The sequence below is a fragment of the Bombina bombina genome, chromosome 2 (genome assembly GCF_027579735.1).
Source record: "Bombina bombina isolate aBomBom1 chromosome 2, aBomBom1.pri, whole genome shotgun sequence".
NCBI classification, from domain to species: Eukaryota; Metazoa; Chordata; class Amphibia; order Anura; family Bombinatoridae; genus Bombina; species Bombina bombina.
The window spans coordinates 602,429,607-602,445,951 of NC_069500.1; the positions used below are offsets into that span (position 1 = coordinate 602,429,607).

At 37.4% G+C, this 16,345-nt stretch overlaps 1 protein-coding gene across 3 annotated transcripts in view; it reads left to right on the forward strand.

Annotated features, from left to right (window-relative positions):
- Positions 1-16,345, forward strand: part of PTAR1 (protein prenyltransferase alpha subunit repeat containing 1) — a 211,915-nt gene that overhangs the window by 127,818 nt on the left and 67,752 nt on the right. For all 3 annotated transcript variants that reach the window (XM_053702517.1, XM_053702516.1, XM_053702518.1), the window contains exons 5-6: positions 4,037-4,250; positions 6,301-6,605. In XM_053702517.1, the coding sequence (XP_053558492.1) occupies positions 4,037-4,250; positions 6,301-6,605 (519 nt within the window). The remainder of the gene's footprint in view (positions 1-4,036; positions 4,251-6,300; positions 6,606-16,345) is intronic.

Below are 16,345 nucleotides of genomic sequence, written 5' to 3' on the forward strand. Positions count from 1 at the left end.
GGTGGCAAGTGGCATCTTGGCAGCTGCACGCTTGACTTTTCTCAGTTCATGGGCAGTTATTTTGCGCCTTGGTTTTTCCACACGCTTCTTGCGACCCTGTTGACTATTTTGAATGAAACGCTTGATTGTTCGATGATCACACTTCAGAAGCTTTGCAATTTTAAGAGTGCTGCATCCCTCTGCAAGATATCTCACTATTTTTTACTTTTCTGAGCCTGTCAAGTCCTTCTTTTGACCCATTTTGCCAAAGGAAAGGAAGTTGCCTAATAATTATGCACACCTGATATAGGGTGTTGATGTCATTAGACCACACCCCTTCTCATTACAGAGATGCACATCACCTAATATGCTTAATTGGTAGTAGGCTTTCGAGCCTATGCAGCTTGGAGTAAGACAACATGCATAAAGAGGATGATGTGGTCAAAATACTCATTTGCCTAATAATTCTGCTCTCCCTGTATATAAAGAATTCTAGGGATAGACTTTGTTGAATCCTCTAAAAAGATTAGCAAATCATCAGCATAAAGTGAAATTTTGAAAGCCATTGTAACAACTCTTATCCCTGCTAATTCTGTGCGAAGCCAGATTGCTAACGATTCAATTGAAATATTGAACAATAAGGGGGACAAGGGGCAACCTTGTCGAGTACCCCGTCCTAGTACAAATCTGAAAGGTTACCATTTATTAGAAGTGCTGAATATGGGTTTTTATAAATCTTGGCAATAAAGTCTAGACAATACCCTTTAATACCAAAACGTTCTAATGAGTATAGTAGATGATCCCATGATATGGAATCAAAAGCCTTCTCAGCGTCTATGGATAATATAGCTAAGTCCTTATCTGACTTCTCCTTTATCTCTTTTGGAGTCAAATTTTGATTCCAAAAGAAATCTAATAGAGTCTCAACTTTCCGGAGATTAGATGTTACTGAGCGTTCATTCATAAAACCCGTTTGAGCCACATGTATTATTTTGGACAAAAAACCCTTAATTCTGTTGGCAATAGTAGTTTCTTGGGGGCTTGCAAAGATGTAGCAGGTAGAGTAAGATAGAAAGCTAGTAGATGGTGGTCAGAGAGGAAAGGGGAAGTTAAGGAAGTTGGAAACGGCACAGAGATTAGTGAAGACCAGGTCTATGGAGTTGCCTTCACAGTGGGTTGGAGATGTCCACTGGGACAGGCCAAAAGAGGTGTTAAGGGATAGAAGTTTAGAGGCAGCAGACATGTTAGGATTATCAATGGGTATGTTGAAGTCCCCTAAGATGAGAGATGGGACATTTTAGAAGAGAGAAAATGTGGAAGCCAGGCTTCAAAGTGGTCCAGAAATTGTGATGCTGGGCCAGGGGGCCGATAAATAACTGCAACACGAAGAGCCAGAGGGGAGAAGATGCGGATAGCATTAACTTCAAAAGATCAAAAGGAAAGAGAGGGGGGGTGAAGAAATGCAATGAAAGGTACTGTGTGGAGACAGGAGAATTCCTACTCCCCCTCTTTGTTTGTCGCCTGGCCTGGGAGTGTGACTGAAGTGCAGGCCGCCATAGGACAGAGAGGCTACAGCAGTTGTGTTAGAGGTGGAAAGCCAAGTTTCAGTGAGGGCTAACAGGTTAAGTGAACGTGCGATAAATAGGTTGTGAATAGATGTAAGCTTATTGCATACCGAGCGTGCATTCCAAAGGGCACAGAATTTGGGTGTGCTAACAGAGGTGCAGTTAATGAGGTTTTGAGGGTTATGTGGGCAAGGTATATGAGGTGCTATTTGGCATAGTGAGCTGATGGAAGCAGAGGGTGGACCTGGGTTAGGCGAGACATCCCCAGCTGCAAGAAGAAGAAAGGTGGTGAGCGAAAGGAGATGAGAATGTGTCATATGTGAGTGTTTAAGTTTAGAATCAGTGAAGCATGGCTGGCTGAGGGATGTGAGATAGGAATAGAGTTCATGTGTGTTGTAGAGGGGTTGTAGAGGGGGGAAGGTAGAAGAGGAGAAATATGAATTGTCTTTGTGCCGTTTGTGAAAGGAACAGCTGTGACTTTAAGGAGAAGGGAGGAAAAGGTTAATGCAGACATTAGTGTAGCATGTTTGCAGTTAATTTTGGTGATATTAAAGTATTTCTGTTGTCCACTCCTTTGTCTGTTTCCCTTGTTATAACTCCCTACACTTATGAACTAGCACACCTGAGAGCTACACATGCTGCAGTGATCTCACAAGCAAGCTTGATGTAACAAGCTTGGGTATTCAATTTAAAGGTAAAAACAGTCACATGATGCTACTTAGCAAAGGTCATAAATTATTGCAGGATCAAACAAGGCCTAAACAGACAAAGCTTATGACACCTATCTTATCAAAGTGGAAGACAGAGAAAACAAGTTTTAAGGTAATAAACACATACCAAAGATAAAAGATTGTAGGGGGAAAGGCAGTTAAAGTGTAAGATGCAGGGTTAAAATGGATTTCCAAATATGTTCCAATTATATACCAGTCACTGTTCTGTATATATATATATATAATATTTCCCTTGTTATAACTCCCTACACTTATGAACTAGCACACTTGATAACTACACATGCTGCACTGATCTCACAAGTTCTTACATAAAAAATAGTTTTTTTTGTGCACTGGATACATAATTTAAAAGTGTGATATGAAGTATATTTTAACTATTATTTTAAAAAAAGTTGTTTTGTTTTTTAACTATCTTGTAAGTTTAGTATGGTTTCAAATTGCCACTGTTCAACAATAGTGCTGTGGGAGCTGTATTACCCTTGATGAAATTGTGCACAATAATGCATTTCATGTTTTGTTTTTTGTTTTTTAAAAATGTTTTAATTGTCATGCCAATGTTTTCTTTGTTTTAAACCAAAGTGTAGTTAGGTCTCTGTACAGTCAAGGAAAGAAAGTAGTATATTTTCTCTCTTTACCATGGACAGTTCAAGAAAGAATTTTGTAGCTGGTAGATTTTTAAACTGTTATTTAAAAAAAGTAGTGGATTAATATTATTTTAATTCATATTTTTATTCATCTTTTTCCATTTAATATTTCCACAATGCCTAGTGGTTTCCCAAGTGAATAACTTTTTAACATGATTTCCCCGGGGATTTGTCACTTTTGTAATAGTTTTCTGTCAGGCTGTTTGCCTATAGCATTGTAGCATGGCGAGAAGCATGAAAGGTTGGCATTCTTTGCAAAGTAATGTGCTCTGAATAAAATAAATGAAACTAATAGTAACAGTTTTTGCCACATCTTTACACTATTCTGAGCTGCCATCATTCTTCACTAAAGTAGTTCACAGTTCCCTAAGTACTATGGGAAATAATGTATTTGATTAATATGGTCAGTATGGTTTTTATTGACCAGTTTTGTTGAGACAAATGAATTCATCCTCTGTGAGAAAATCCCGTAAGCTACAGAGGTAGTCTATCAGCTTTCATCATATTTCCTTTTGTTGTGTAAAATGATGATTTGTGCTGTATGCAGGAGTGATAAACACATCACTGTCAGGAATGGACTCTGCCAATATGTTTTAGATCTAAGAAAGTATTATTTCTCCTGCTATGTTTCAAATTGTACTCCAGGAAACAAATTGCTCTGTGTTTTAGAAGATGAGAAACAAGTACTTACAGTAATTGCAAGACTGCCAAGTGGAAATGCTAGTAAAAGTAAAGGACATTTTTAAACTCATTCTTATTAAAGGGACACTATACTATAAAATTGTTTTCCCCTTAACTGTTGTACCAGCTGAAAGTGTAATGTAAATTGTTCCTTTAGGTTTATTTGTTATGTGAAATAGTTGTTTCTGTATATTTAAACCATAACCAAATGAAAAGGGCTGATCTTGCAGGGACAGCACACCTCATTACATTATCACTCATAATATAAACACTGAAAAATATTTAGGTATTTAGGAACAGATTAAGTTGCATTGTTTCGTCACTTTTAAATGCATTTTGTCTTTGATTACTTCTTGATTTTGTATATAATTATTTTTTATTTCTTTGTGTTTTTATTATGTATTTATTTTCATTTTCTCCTATAACAATGTAACAGACGATGGATATTACAGCGCTTCTTGCAAGAGTGTGCACCACCTACTGCGGTCACTAAGGAAGGCAGCTGTCCAGACCCTGAGGAGAGAATTACTACAGTTTTACAAGAGGAGATGCAGGTGTGTTGTGAAGCTGCAGGAAGGTACCCAAGCAATTACAATGCCTGGTCCCATCGCATCTGGGTTATACAGCACTTGGGAAAACTGAATGTCAAGGTACAGTAAACACCTTTATTACTAAACTCATTTGACTTTGTGCTACACATCTTCTGCTTCTAACAAGTAACATATCTCGTGTGCAATGTTCTGGCATTTAGCTGTATTTTCTGTTCTACATTCAGCAAAAGGCTTTTGGTGAAAACAGTAGCAGGCAAAAAAGAGGCTATCACTTGAATAGCCAACTTAGATAGAAATCAGTTGCAAACATTTGGGACACTAAGGTCCCTGTCTAAAGAAGCATTTCAGCTAGTGTCTGCTTTAACCATTACAGGAATCCCTTGTATATCTTTTCTTTTGTTTTTCACAAATTATTTTCTTAAATCCACAGACTAACCAACTTTTCTGTAAATCCACAAAAACAAAAAGCACAATCAGTTTACTCTTTAAATCCCCCCCCCCCATTAATCTATATTTTAGTATATCTTGTCTTATCCACTCACCAACACCCTTTATTAAGTGGCTACACAGAAACCCCTCCAATTCAAGGGGGTAGAACACATCTCCTTACCTGCCTCAGACCATCGTATGTTTTATTTTTCTTCTAATGGCAGGGGCAGAGATCCTTAGTCTTACTTTGCTGTTCTCTCTGATATCTTAGTAATGTTACTTTCTAGAAAAGATAAAACCCGAACTATAAGATCACATTTTAGATTATGTAAATGTTCACCTTCATACAGAGTATTGTGAGAAACTATTCATTTTCACAAAATGACCCACTCATCAAACTGTCAGCCTGCCCAGGCCTCTCCAGGGGGAGTAACATCTGTCATTGTTTCTGGAAGATTGAGCAGCCTCTGCTGTAATTTTGGGTCATAGGTGTAAAATAAAAAAACAGTTACCACATCTAATTCAAAATAATACCAACAGACAATTGCTATGTCCAGTCTCCTAATCATAAAGATCACATATAGTAAAAGACATTTCACGATTTTGAAGTACCTCATTAACAAAACAGTCCTAGTCCCAAAAACCTTGGTTTCATCTGTATATTCCAGTCACTGCTGCTCATTATCGTTGTTTACAATATGGTTTAGGAATCTGCTATTTTGAGCCTGTTTGCTGATGTTTCAGACTTTCCACAGCTCAAAGATTATTCACAAAGGTCCTAGTGTTTTAATTTCAGAACTGAGAAGTGTGTGTGCAAGGTTTTCACTGTACAGATGATAACCTAGTTGTGGCCTATTCAATACAACTTGCCTGTGAACAGAGATAGTTTCTTCTATCCTTCCTGACCCTAATAAACAATATGTAGTTTGCACAAAAAGACCTGATTAGGTTTTTATAATATCTATAAGCAATTGAGAATCCTGATTCCCAGCCTTCTGTTGCTAAGCACCTTATTTGTTTTTTTTTTTCGCAATTCAGATTCAAAATTACTTAATACAAAGAGAAGCAGTCTATCAGGAACAATAGCTCAGTGGCTTGTTTTATGGCCCAGTTACCACCAGGGAGTAGCTTCTTGTAGCCCAATTGTGCTTTTCACAAAGAAAAACTTTACCGAAGTATATCAGTCTATTTACGACTAACAAGGTCAGTCCAGCCCTGAAATACCAGGCAATTCTCCTCTGAACAAGGGAAATTGCAACCCAGACGATCATTTTGGCCTCCTTTGGGCCTTGTTAGTTTATGTTGGTTAGATATATCAAAAATGCTGAGAAACGCAGGTGATGTCTGTAGTTAATAACAACCAAGGATCAAATTTGTGTGATTACATTGATTTTGAGCTATATGTTTCTTCAAATATGGACAGTTGATTTCTTGAATTGAACACTGTCTTTTGGCAAAAATAGCTGCAAAGGATCAATTTTGTTAATTACCTCTACTCTCACTAGGAGCTGGAAATATAGTTTCTGTACACGGACTAGTTTTGTGTGTATTAGTCTGACAACTCAAGATGCATGTAACATACCTGTGCTCCTCATTAAAAAGATTCGGGGGAAAAATGTCACGTGAATACAGTACTTGAGGGGGATACAGTTCAAAGATTGTTGAGAAAGATCATGTATGTGTACTGAAAAATAACTTGTATGTTTTTCTTTGTTTTCAGCTACTCCTTGATGAGCTATCTTCCACAAAGCATTGGGTCTCTATGCACGTTTCAGACCACAGTGGATTCCATTACCGCCAGTTCCTGTTGAAGTCTTTGCTGGACAGATCACTAGTAGACTGTGAAAACTCTAGAAAAGTAACAAACCTATGTCCAAGCAAGCAGAATCTGTGTCTTCCAAGAGAAGGAGAAATAAGCTGGGATCCCACAATATTTGAGCATCTTCTGTTGTTGAAAGAAGAAATGGAGCTTATCAGTGATCTTATTAATTCCTATCCAGGGCACGAAACACTCTGGTGTCACAGGTGAGAACTTTTTAACATTAGTGTTATGTTTATAAAAATGCTGTGAAGTGATGCGCTGGACTAGCCCCAAGTAGCCAACCTAATTTTACTACCTCCTTCCTAGGTAGTTTTATGTCAGAAGAAATCCAAGTTTAGGGAGTAAGGTGGCGCTAAAACTTAAGCTATGGGTTAATAAACTCTACAAATTTAAGTCCAATATAAATAATTATATGTGACCTCTGTTGAAAGGTATAACCTCCAAAGAAACCAATTTCAGCTAGTTCTTATAATCGTCTCAAAAAATAGTTGTCTCAAAAAATAAATACATTTCTAGATACAGATGTCTTTCAAAAAACTACAATAAGTTTATTAGACAGTCCTTTCAATATGATAATACAGAGAAGAAACATTCAATTGTTTTGGCCCAAACTTCCCATTCATCAACCATACAATCTAAGAATGTTAAAATTACTATATATCACCAGTAAAACAATGTGTATCAATAAGACAATATACATTAAATAAAAGCTTGTGCCTGGATTCACAATAATACTATGGCAATAAAAGCTCCTTTGGCAATCATACTAAGGCAATATACGCTCATTCAGCAGTCTCCTGTGTTGTAATGCTGATGGCTTAACAATGAAAAGACTTAGCCAATCCAAACGGTCAGTTATTTGACTTTGGCTTAGTAGCAATAGTAGAAAAAACAGGTAAAAACAATAACAAGATGATTTAGCTAGAAGCTTGTTATTAGGCATCTCTATTAATTACAATTTGTAATATTTTGGTAGTGATGATGATAATAAAGCGTTGTGTATTTGAATATCACCAGTCCTGTTAAAAAGTCACTTCCAGAGACACAGAAAGACTTTGAATACCAAGTCTATTTTAAGTTTATAATGATCCACAACGGACTTCCGTGGTTTAATGCAGATGCAACTGTGCAGGGGAATCAAGGCTAGGCACAACCACTCTCACCTGCTCCTCTTTATATATGTCATCCGGTTTTACCTCTCCTGTTTGGTTATGCTGTTCACTGTGCGTCTCGGACCTCCGGGTCCTACTCTGTAACTGTTTTCACTTGCGCAAGTCTTACCTCAGTTACCGCCGTATCCCAGCTATCAGCATATAACGTAATCTCTGCTCTTTAAGTACTATGTACGCAGAGTCCGTGTCGGTTGAAAGTCAGCTTCTCCAAGGTTCACAGAAAGTATACAGGCACCTTTCTACGCTTTTCACCCCTAAGGTGTGGGGCTTTTTCAAGATCCTGTATGTTAATAGATTGTACCTTAAATCTCCCGTAGTTGCCTCTGATTCGTTGTCACTTGATTACTTCCTATCTCACTCTGGAAGTTAATCCTCAAAGGTGGGATCCTCATGCATTTCTATATATCAGGTAAAAATAATCGTAGTTGTTGAAGTCCAATCTTACATTAATTTTAGTGTACTTGACTAAAAACAGAGCTTGCCACAAACTTCTTTTATACCCTGATAAAAAATAATAACTTAGGCTTTAGATGTGTTTTAAAATTGATTCTTCAATACATTCCTTAAAAAAAATTTCTTTCATGTAATTAGCAAGAGTCCATGAGCTAGTGACGTATGGGATATACATTCCTACCAGGAGGGGCAAAGTTTCCCAAACCTCAAAATGCCTATAAATACACCCCTCACCACACCCACAAATCAGTTTTACAAACTTTGCCTCCTATGGAGGTGGTGAAGTAAGTTTGTGCTAGATTCTACGTTGATATGCGCTCCGCAGCAGGTTGGAGCCCGGTTTTCCTCTCAGCGTGCAGTGAATGTCAGAGGGATGTGAGGAGAGTATTGCCTATTTGAATTCAATGATCTCCTTCTACGGGGTCTATTTCATAGGTTCTCTGTTATCGGTCGTAGAGATTCATCTCTTACCACCCTTTTCAGATCGACGATATACTCTTATATATATACCATTACCTCTTCTGATTTTCGTTTCAGTATGGTTTGGCTTTCTACAACATGTAGATGAGTGTCCTGGGGTAAGTAAGTCTTATTTTCTGTGACACTCTAAGCTATGGTTGGGCACTTTTTTATAAAGTTCTAAATATATGTATTCAAACATTTATTTGCCTTGACTCAGGATGTTCAACATTCCTTATTTTCAGACAGTCAGTTTCATATTTGGGATAATGCATTTGAATAAAACATTTTTTTTTTTCTTACCTTAAAAATTTGACTTTTCCCTGTGGGCTGTTAGGCTCGCGGGGGCTGAAAATGCTTCATTTTATTGCGTCATTCTTGGCGCGGACTTTTTTGGCGCAAATTTTTTTTTTCAGTTTCCGGCGTCATACGTGTCGCCGGAAGTTGCGTCATTTTTGACGTTCTTTTGCGCCAAAAATGTCGGCGTTCCGGATGTGGCGTCATTTTTGGCGCCAAAAGCATTTAGGCGCCAAATAATGTGGGCGTCTTATTTGGCGCTAAAAAAAATATGGGCGTCACTTTTGTCTCCACATTATTTAAGTCTCATTTTTTATTGCTTCTGGTTGCTAGAAACTTGTTCACTGGCATTTTTTCCCATTCCTGAAACTGTCATTTAAGGAATTTGATCAATTTTGCTTTATATGTTGTTTTTCTATTACATATTGCAAGATGTCCCATGTTGAAGCTGAGTCAGAAGATACTTCTGGAAAATCGCTGCATTCTGATTCTGATAATGGCTCTTCTGGTTCAGAGGATTCTGTCTCAGAGGTTGATGCTGATAAATCTTCATATTTATTTAAAATGGAATTTATTCGTTCTTTACTTAAAGAAGTCCTAATTGCATTAGAAATTGAGGATTCTGGTCCTCTTGATACTAAATCTAAACGTTTAGATAAGGTTTTTAAATCTCCTGTAGTTATTCCAGAAGTTTTTCCTGTTCCTGGTGCTATTTCTGAAGTAATTTCCAGGGAATGGAATAATTTGGGTAATTCATTTACTCCTTCTAAACGTTTTAAGAAATTATATCCTGTGCCATCTGACAGATTAGAATTTTGGGACAAAATCCCTAAGGTTGATGGGGCTGTCTCTACTCTTGCTAAGCGTACTACCATTCCTACGGCAGATGGTACTTCCTTTAAGGATCCTTTAGATAGGAAAATTGAATCCTTTCTAAGAAAAGCTTACTTGTGTTCAGGTAATCTTCTTAGACCTGCTATATCTTTGGCGGATGTTGCTGCAGCTTCAACTTTTTGGTTGGAAGCTTTAGCGCAACAAGTAACAGATCATAATTCTCATAGCATTATTATTCTTCTTCAACATGCTAATAATTTTATTTGTGATGTCATCTTTGATATCATTAGAGTTGATGTCAGGTATATGTCTCTAGCTATTTTAGCTAGAAGAGCTTTATGGCTTAAAACTTGGAATGCTGATATGTCTTCTAAGTCTACTCTGCTTTCCCTTTCTTTCCAGGGTAATAAATTATTTGTTGCTCAGTTGGATTCTATTATCTCAACTGTTACTGGAGGGAAAGGAACTTTTTTACCACAGGATAAAAAATCTAAAGGTAAATTTAGGTCTAATAATCGTTTTCGTTCCTTTCGTCACAACAAGGAACAAAAGCCTGATCCTTCATCCTCAGGAGCGGTATCAGTTTGGAAACCATCTCCAGTCTGGAATAAATCCAAGCCTTTTAGAAAATCAAAGCCAGCTCCTAAGTCCACATGAAGGTGCGGCCCTCATTCCAGCTCAGCTGGTAGGGGGCAGATTACGTTTCAATTCCGTTCACAATCTTTGGATTCAGAATATTGTTTCAGAAGGGTACAGAATTGGCTTCAAGATAAGGCCTCCTGTAAAGAGATTTTTTCTTTCCCGTGTCCCAGTAAATCCAGCGAAGGCTCAAGCATTTCTGAAATGTGTTTCAGATCTAGAGTTGGCTGGAGTAATTATGCCAGTTCCATTTCTGGAACAGGGGCTGGGGTTTTATTCAAATCTCTTCATTGTACCAAAGAAGGAGAATTCCTTCAGACCAGTTCTGGATCTAAAAATATTGAATCATTATGTAAGGATACCAACATTCAAAATGGTAACTGTAAGGACTATCCTGCCTTTTGTTCAGCAAGGGCATTATATGTCTACAATAGATTTACAGGATGCATATCTGCATATTCCGATTCATCCAGATCATTATCAGTTTCTGAGATTCTCGTTCCTAGACAAGCATTACCAGTTTGTGGCTCTGCCGTTTGGCCTAGCAACAGCTCCAAGAATTTTTACAAAGGTTCTCGGTGCCCTTCTGTCTGTAATCAGAGAACAGGGTATTGTGGTATTTCCTTATTTGGACGATATCTTGGTACTTGCTCAGTCTTCACATTTAGCAGAATCTCATACGAATCGACTTGTGTTGTTTCTTCAAGATCATGGTTGGAGGATCAATTTACTAAAAAGTTCATTGATTCCTCAGACAAAGGTAACCTTTTTGGGTTTCCAGATAGATTCAGTGTCCATGACTCTATCTTTGACAGACAAGAGACGTCTAAAATTGATATCAGCTTGTCGAAACCTTCAGTCACAATCATTCCCTTCGGTAGCCTTATGCATGGAAATTCTAGGTCTTATGACTGCTGCATCGGACGCGATCCCCTTTGCTCGTTTTCACATGCGACCTCTTCAGCTCTGTATGCTGAACCAGTGGTGCAGGGATTACACAAAGATATCTCAATTAATATCTTTAAAACCGATTGTACGACACTCTCTGACGTGGTGGACAGATCACCATCGTTTAGTTCAGGGGGCTTCTTTTGTTCTTCCGACCTGGACTGTAATCTCAACAGATGCAAGTCTTACAGGTTGGGGAGCTGTGTGGGGGTCTCTGACGGCACAAGGGGTTTGGGAATCTCAGGAGGTGAGATTACCGATCAATATTTTGGAACTCCGTGCAATTTTCAGAGCTCTTCAGTCTTGGCCTCTTCTAAAGAGAGAATCGTTCATTTGTTTTCAGACAGACAATGTCACATCTGTGGCATACATCAATCATCAAGGTGGGACTCACAGCCCTCTGGCTATGAAAGAAGTATCTCGAATTCTGGTTTGGGCGGAATCCAGCTCCTGTCTAATTTCTGCGGTTCATCTCCCAGGTATAGACAATTGGGAAGCGGATTATCTCAGTCGCCAAACGTTGCATCCGGGCGAATGGTCTCTTCACCCAGAGGTATTTCTTCAGATTGTCCAAATGTGGGGACTTCCAGAAATAGATCTGATGGCGTCTCATCTAAACAAGAAACTTCCCAGGTATCTGTCCAGATCCAGGGATCCTCAAGCGGAAGCAGTGGATGCATTGTCACTTCCTTGGAAGTATCATCCTGCTTATATCTTTCCGCCTCTAGTTCTTTTTCCAAGAGTGATCTCCAAGATTCTGAAGGAATGCTCGTTTGTTCTGCTGGTAGCTCCAGCATGGCCTCACAGGTTTTGGTATGCTGATGTTGTCCGGATGGCCTCTTGCCAACCGTGGACTCTTCCGTTAAGACCAGACCTTCTGTCACAAGGTCCTTTTTTCCATCAGGATCTCAAATCCTTAAATTTAAAGGTATGGAGATTGAACGCTTGATTCTTAGTCAAAGAGGTTTCTCTGACTCTGTGATTAATACTATGTTACAGGCTCGTAAATCTGTATCTAGGGAGATATATTATAGAGTCTGGAAGACTTATATTTCTTGGTGTCTTTCTCATCATTTTTCCTATTCCGAGAATTTTACAGTTTCTTCAGGATGGTTTGGAGAAAGGTTTGTCTGCAAGTTCCTTGAAAGGACAAATCTCTGCTCTTTCTGTTCTTTTTCACAGAAAGATTGTTAATCTTCCTGATATTCATTGTTTTGTACAAGCTTTGGTTCGTATAAAACCTGTCATTAAGTCAATTTCTCCTCCTTGGAGTTTGAATTTGGTTCTGGGGGCTCTTCAAGCTCCTCCGTTTGAACCTATGCATTCATTGGACATTAAATTACTTTCTTGGAAAGTTTTGTTCCTTTTGGCCATCTCTTCTGCTAGAAGAGTTTCTGAATTATCTGCTCTTTCTTGTGAGTCTCCTTTTTTGATTTTTCATCAGGATAAGGCGGTGTTGCGAACTTCTTTTGAATTTTTACCTAAGGTTGTGAATTCCAACAACATTAGTAGAGAAATTGTGGTTCCTTCATTATGTCCTAATCCTAAGAATTCTAAGGAGAAATCATTGCATTCTTTGGATGTAGTTAGAGCTTTGAAATATTATGTTGAAGTTACTAAGAATTTCCGAGACTTCTAGTCTATTTGTTATCTTTTCCGGTTCTAGGAAAGGTCAGAAGGCCTCTGCCATTTCTTTGGCATCTTGGTTGAAATCTTTAATTCATCATGCTTATGTCGAGTCGGGTAAAACTCTGCCTCAAAGGATTACAGCTCATTCTACTAGGTCAGTATCTACTTCCTGGTCGTTTAGGAATGAAGCTTCGGTTGATCAGATTTGCAAAGCAGCAACTTGGTCTTCTTTGCATACTTTTACTAAATTCTACCATTTTGATGTGTTTTCTTCTTCTGAAGCTGTTTTTGGTAGAAAAGTACTTCAGGCAGCTGTTTCAGTTTGAATCTTCTGCTTATGTTTTCAGTTTTTTTCATTATAAAATTTAAACTTTATTTTGGGTGTGGATTATTTTTCAGCGGAATTGGCTGTCTTTATTTTATCCCTCCCTCTCTAGTGACTCTTGCGTGGAAAGATCCACATCTTGGGTAGTCCTTATCCCATACGTTACTAGCTCATGGACTCTTGCTAATTACATGAAAGAAAACATAATTTATGTAAGAACTTACCTGATAAATTCATTTCTTTCATATTAGCAAGAGTCCATGAGGCCCACCCTTTTTGTGGTGGTTATGATTTTTTTGTATAAAGCACAATTATTCCAATTCCTTATTTTTTATGCTTTCGCACTTTTTTCTTATCACCCCACTTCTTGGCTATTCGTTAAACTGATTTGTGGGTGTGGTGAGGGGTGTATTTGTAGGCATTTTGAGGTTTGGGAAACTTTGCCCCTCCTGGTAGGAATGTATATCCCATACGTCACTAGCTCATGGACTCTTGCTAATATGAAAGAAATTAATTTATCAGGTAAGTTCTTACATAAATTATGTTTTTTGCCATTGTACATAAAATCTCAAGGGGACTCGAACCTATGATCCCCAGGTCAAAGGGCTAAGATGTTTCTACTATGCCACTTGAGGCTGTGTATAATGTTCCTGTTAAAAAATAATATAGAATATTCAATCATACTAAGCTACACAACCACACTTTTTAATCAGATTCGATGTACTATGAACCTTCTCCTTTTATATATCTAAAAAATTTTCTCTTTATAAAATTTCTCTTTACATTTTTTTTTTTCTTATAGAGGGGATTGAACCTAGAGTTACCTGAGCCGGAGACTTTAAACACTACCACTAAGCCAAGGTGGCTTATGGATCTTTATGTGATCTTTCACTTATAAAACTCTAACAACTATTTCTTCAGGTTATATCATTCCTTAAACTAAAACTAAGATGCTATAAATTCTACTCTCTTAGACGTCCTAATATTTTCATATATAGTTTCTTAAAAATCTTCCTGTATGTGGGATTGAACCCAGGGTACCTAAGCTGAAAGGCTAAAGCAATACCACTAAGCCAAAGGGGCTTATAATAGTGTATATGATCTTTCATTTATAAGAACTCTAACAGCTATTTTTAAAACGTATCATTACAACAAATCAATAACTAGTGAGTTTCTTCATCTAAAGGCTTTAATATTTCTTAGATGGTAAAAAAGTGATTGTTAAACTCATTCCTATGATTAAAGAACTCTAAAATATAGACAATATTTTATTATCCTAAAAAGTCTATTTTCATGAGTACTTTTAGTTTAGAAAGGGACTAATGTCCAGCTCAGACCATTCGGGTGCAGGGTATTAAAGTTATAAATGATTTCCGCCTCCTTCCTAAGGAGTAGATTATCTAAACCCCCCCCCCCCCCTCCAATTCCCTTTTATTTTACATAGGCCCCAAAATTTTCAGGTCCTTTGTATTCTTCTTGTGGAAGTCTCTAAAGTGCTGGTATAAGTGCGTCTCTAGGTTACCTTTTTCAATATGCGAGAAGTGCTCACGAATTCTATCTCGGAGCATTCTTGATATTTCTCCTATGTAGATCAGACTACATGAGCACTGTAGCATATATATGACACCTTTGCTGCTTCATTTTAGGGTATCACTGATTTTATAATCTATGTTTAATCCCGGAATATTAATACTTTTCTTTTTTGTACTGTGTTTACATGACTTACACGAGATACAGGGGTAGAACCCATTAACTTCTTTGCCCCACAAATCCCTATCTTTGTCTTTCTGATGTGTTCTTCCTTTTTTGAATTTGCTCGGGGCCAACATTGATTTTAAGTTTTCCTTTTAAATACCATTCTGGGAAATGGTGGTAATTTATCCCCTACTATAGGGTCATTCTTAATGATGTGCCAATGTTTCCTTAATATTTTCCTTATTTTATTATGGTCATCACTATATTCAGTCACAAATGGTATGTCATATTCATCTTTAATTTGGTTATCTTTCCTTTTGTAGATCAATAGTGAGTCCATATTAGTTTTTCTAGCTCTTGTTACTGCATTTGTTATGGTCTCCTCTTTATATCCTCTTTCCTCAAATTTCTTCTCCAATAATTTAATTTGTTCCTCAAAGTCGTCTATCTCAGTACATTTTTTTCTAATTCTAAGGCACTGCCCTACTGGTATGTTATTTTTCCACTTAGAAAAGTGGAAGCTAGATGCGTGTATATAATTATTGGAATCTGTCGGTTTGAAATGAGTCCTCGTTATTAATTTGTCCTTTTCTACCCTGATATCCAAATCCAAGAATGTTATAGTTTCTTTATTTATTTGGTAAGTAAAAGTCAGACCTTTATCATTATTGTTCATAATGTCAAACATGTTTCTTAAATCTTCCTCACTGCTTTTCCACAAGTTGATATCATCAATATACCTTTTAAACAGCACGAGATTCTTAATTTGTAGAGTTTATTAACCCATAGCTTAAGTTTTAGCGCCACCTTACTCCCTGAACATTAGTGTTATGACTGTATCTGTATAGATTAACAATCATTGCTTTCTGGGACATTTATTTACAACCTGCTGTCATCTATAGGTAATTTTTCTCTCCATTATTTCTGCAGTTTACAGAATGCTGTGAAACAAGAAATTGATAGTGTGTATATATGATCAACAAAATATTACTTGAACTTCTGCACTTTTCTGCAGCCAAAGACTACTGCCATTGACATGAGTTTTTTGTTTGCTGAGTTTGGGATTTGGTCAAGGCTCTCAAATGTGATCACCTTAAAGATTGGGTGTCCTTCCTTTTGATGAGCAGATACAGGCTGTGAAACAAATATTTGTGTTTTGCCCTTCAGTACTAATATTATTTTTGTACTTCTGCTAAATTCTGTAATTTTAAAAAGTTTTGGAGGGCAGTGTTTTCTCCTCAATTATAAAAACATAATATCAAAATTTATATTTTGACCCTTTTAGACAAAAAAAAAATGTATTCCATTCCCATAAAACGTACAAACACTAGTAGGACTCCATAGTAGCAAGACAACATCAGACTCAGGCAAAGTGAACATGACATTTCTTAATTTCAGATCTTTGTTTGGGTCTTGTATGTAATTAGAAAAGGTAAATTCAAAAAGACAAAGTGAGGCGGGTTACAATTTTACCCTATATTTTATAAGATTT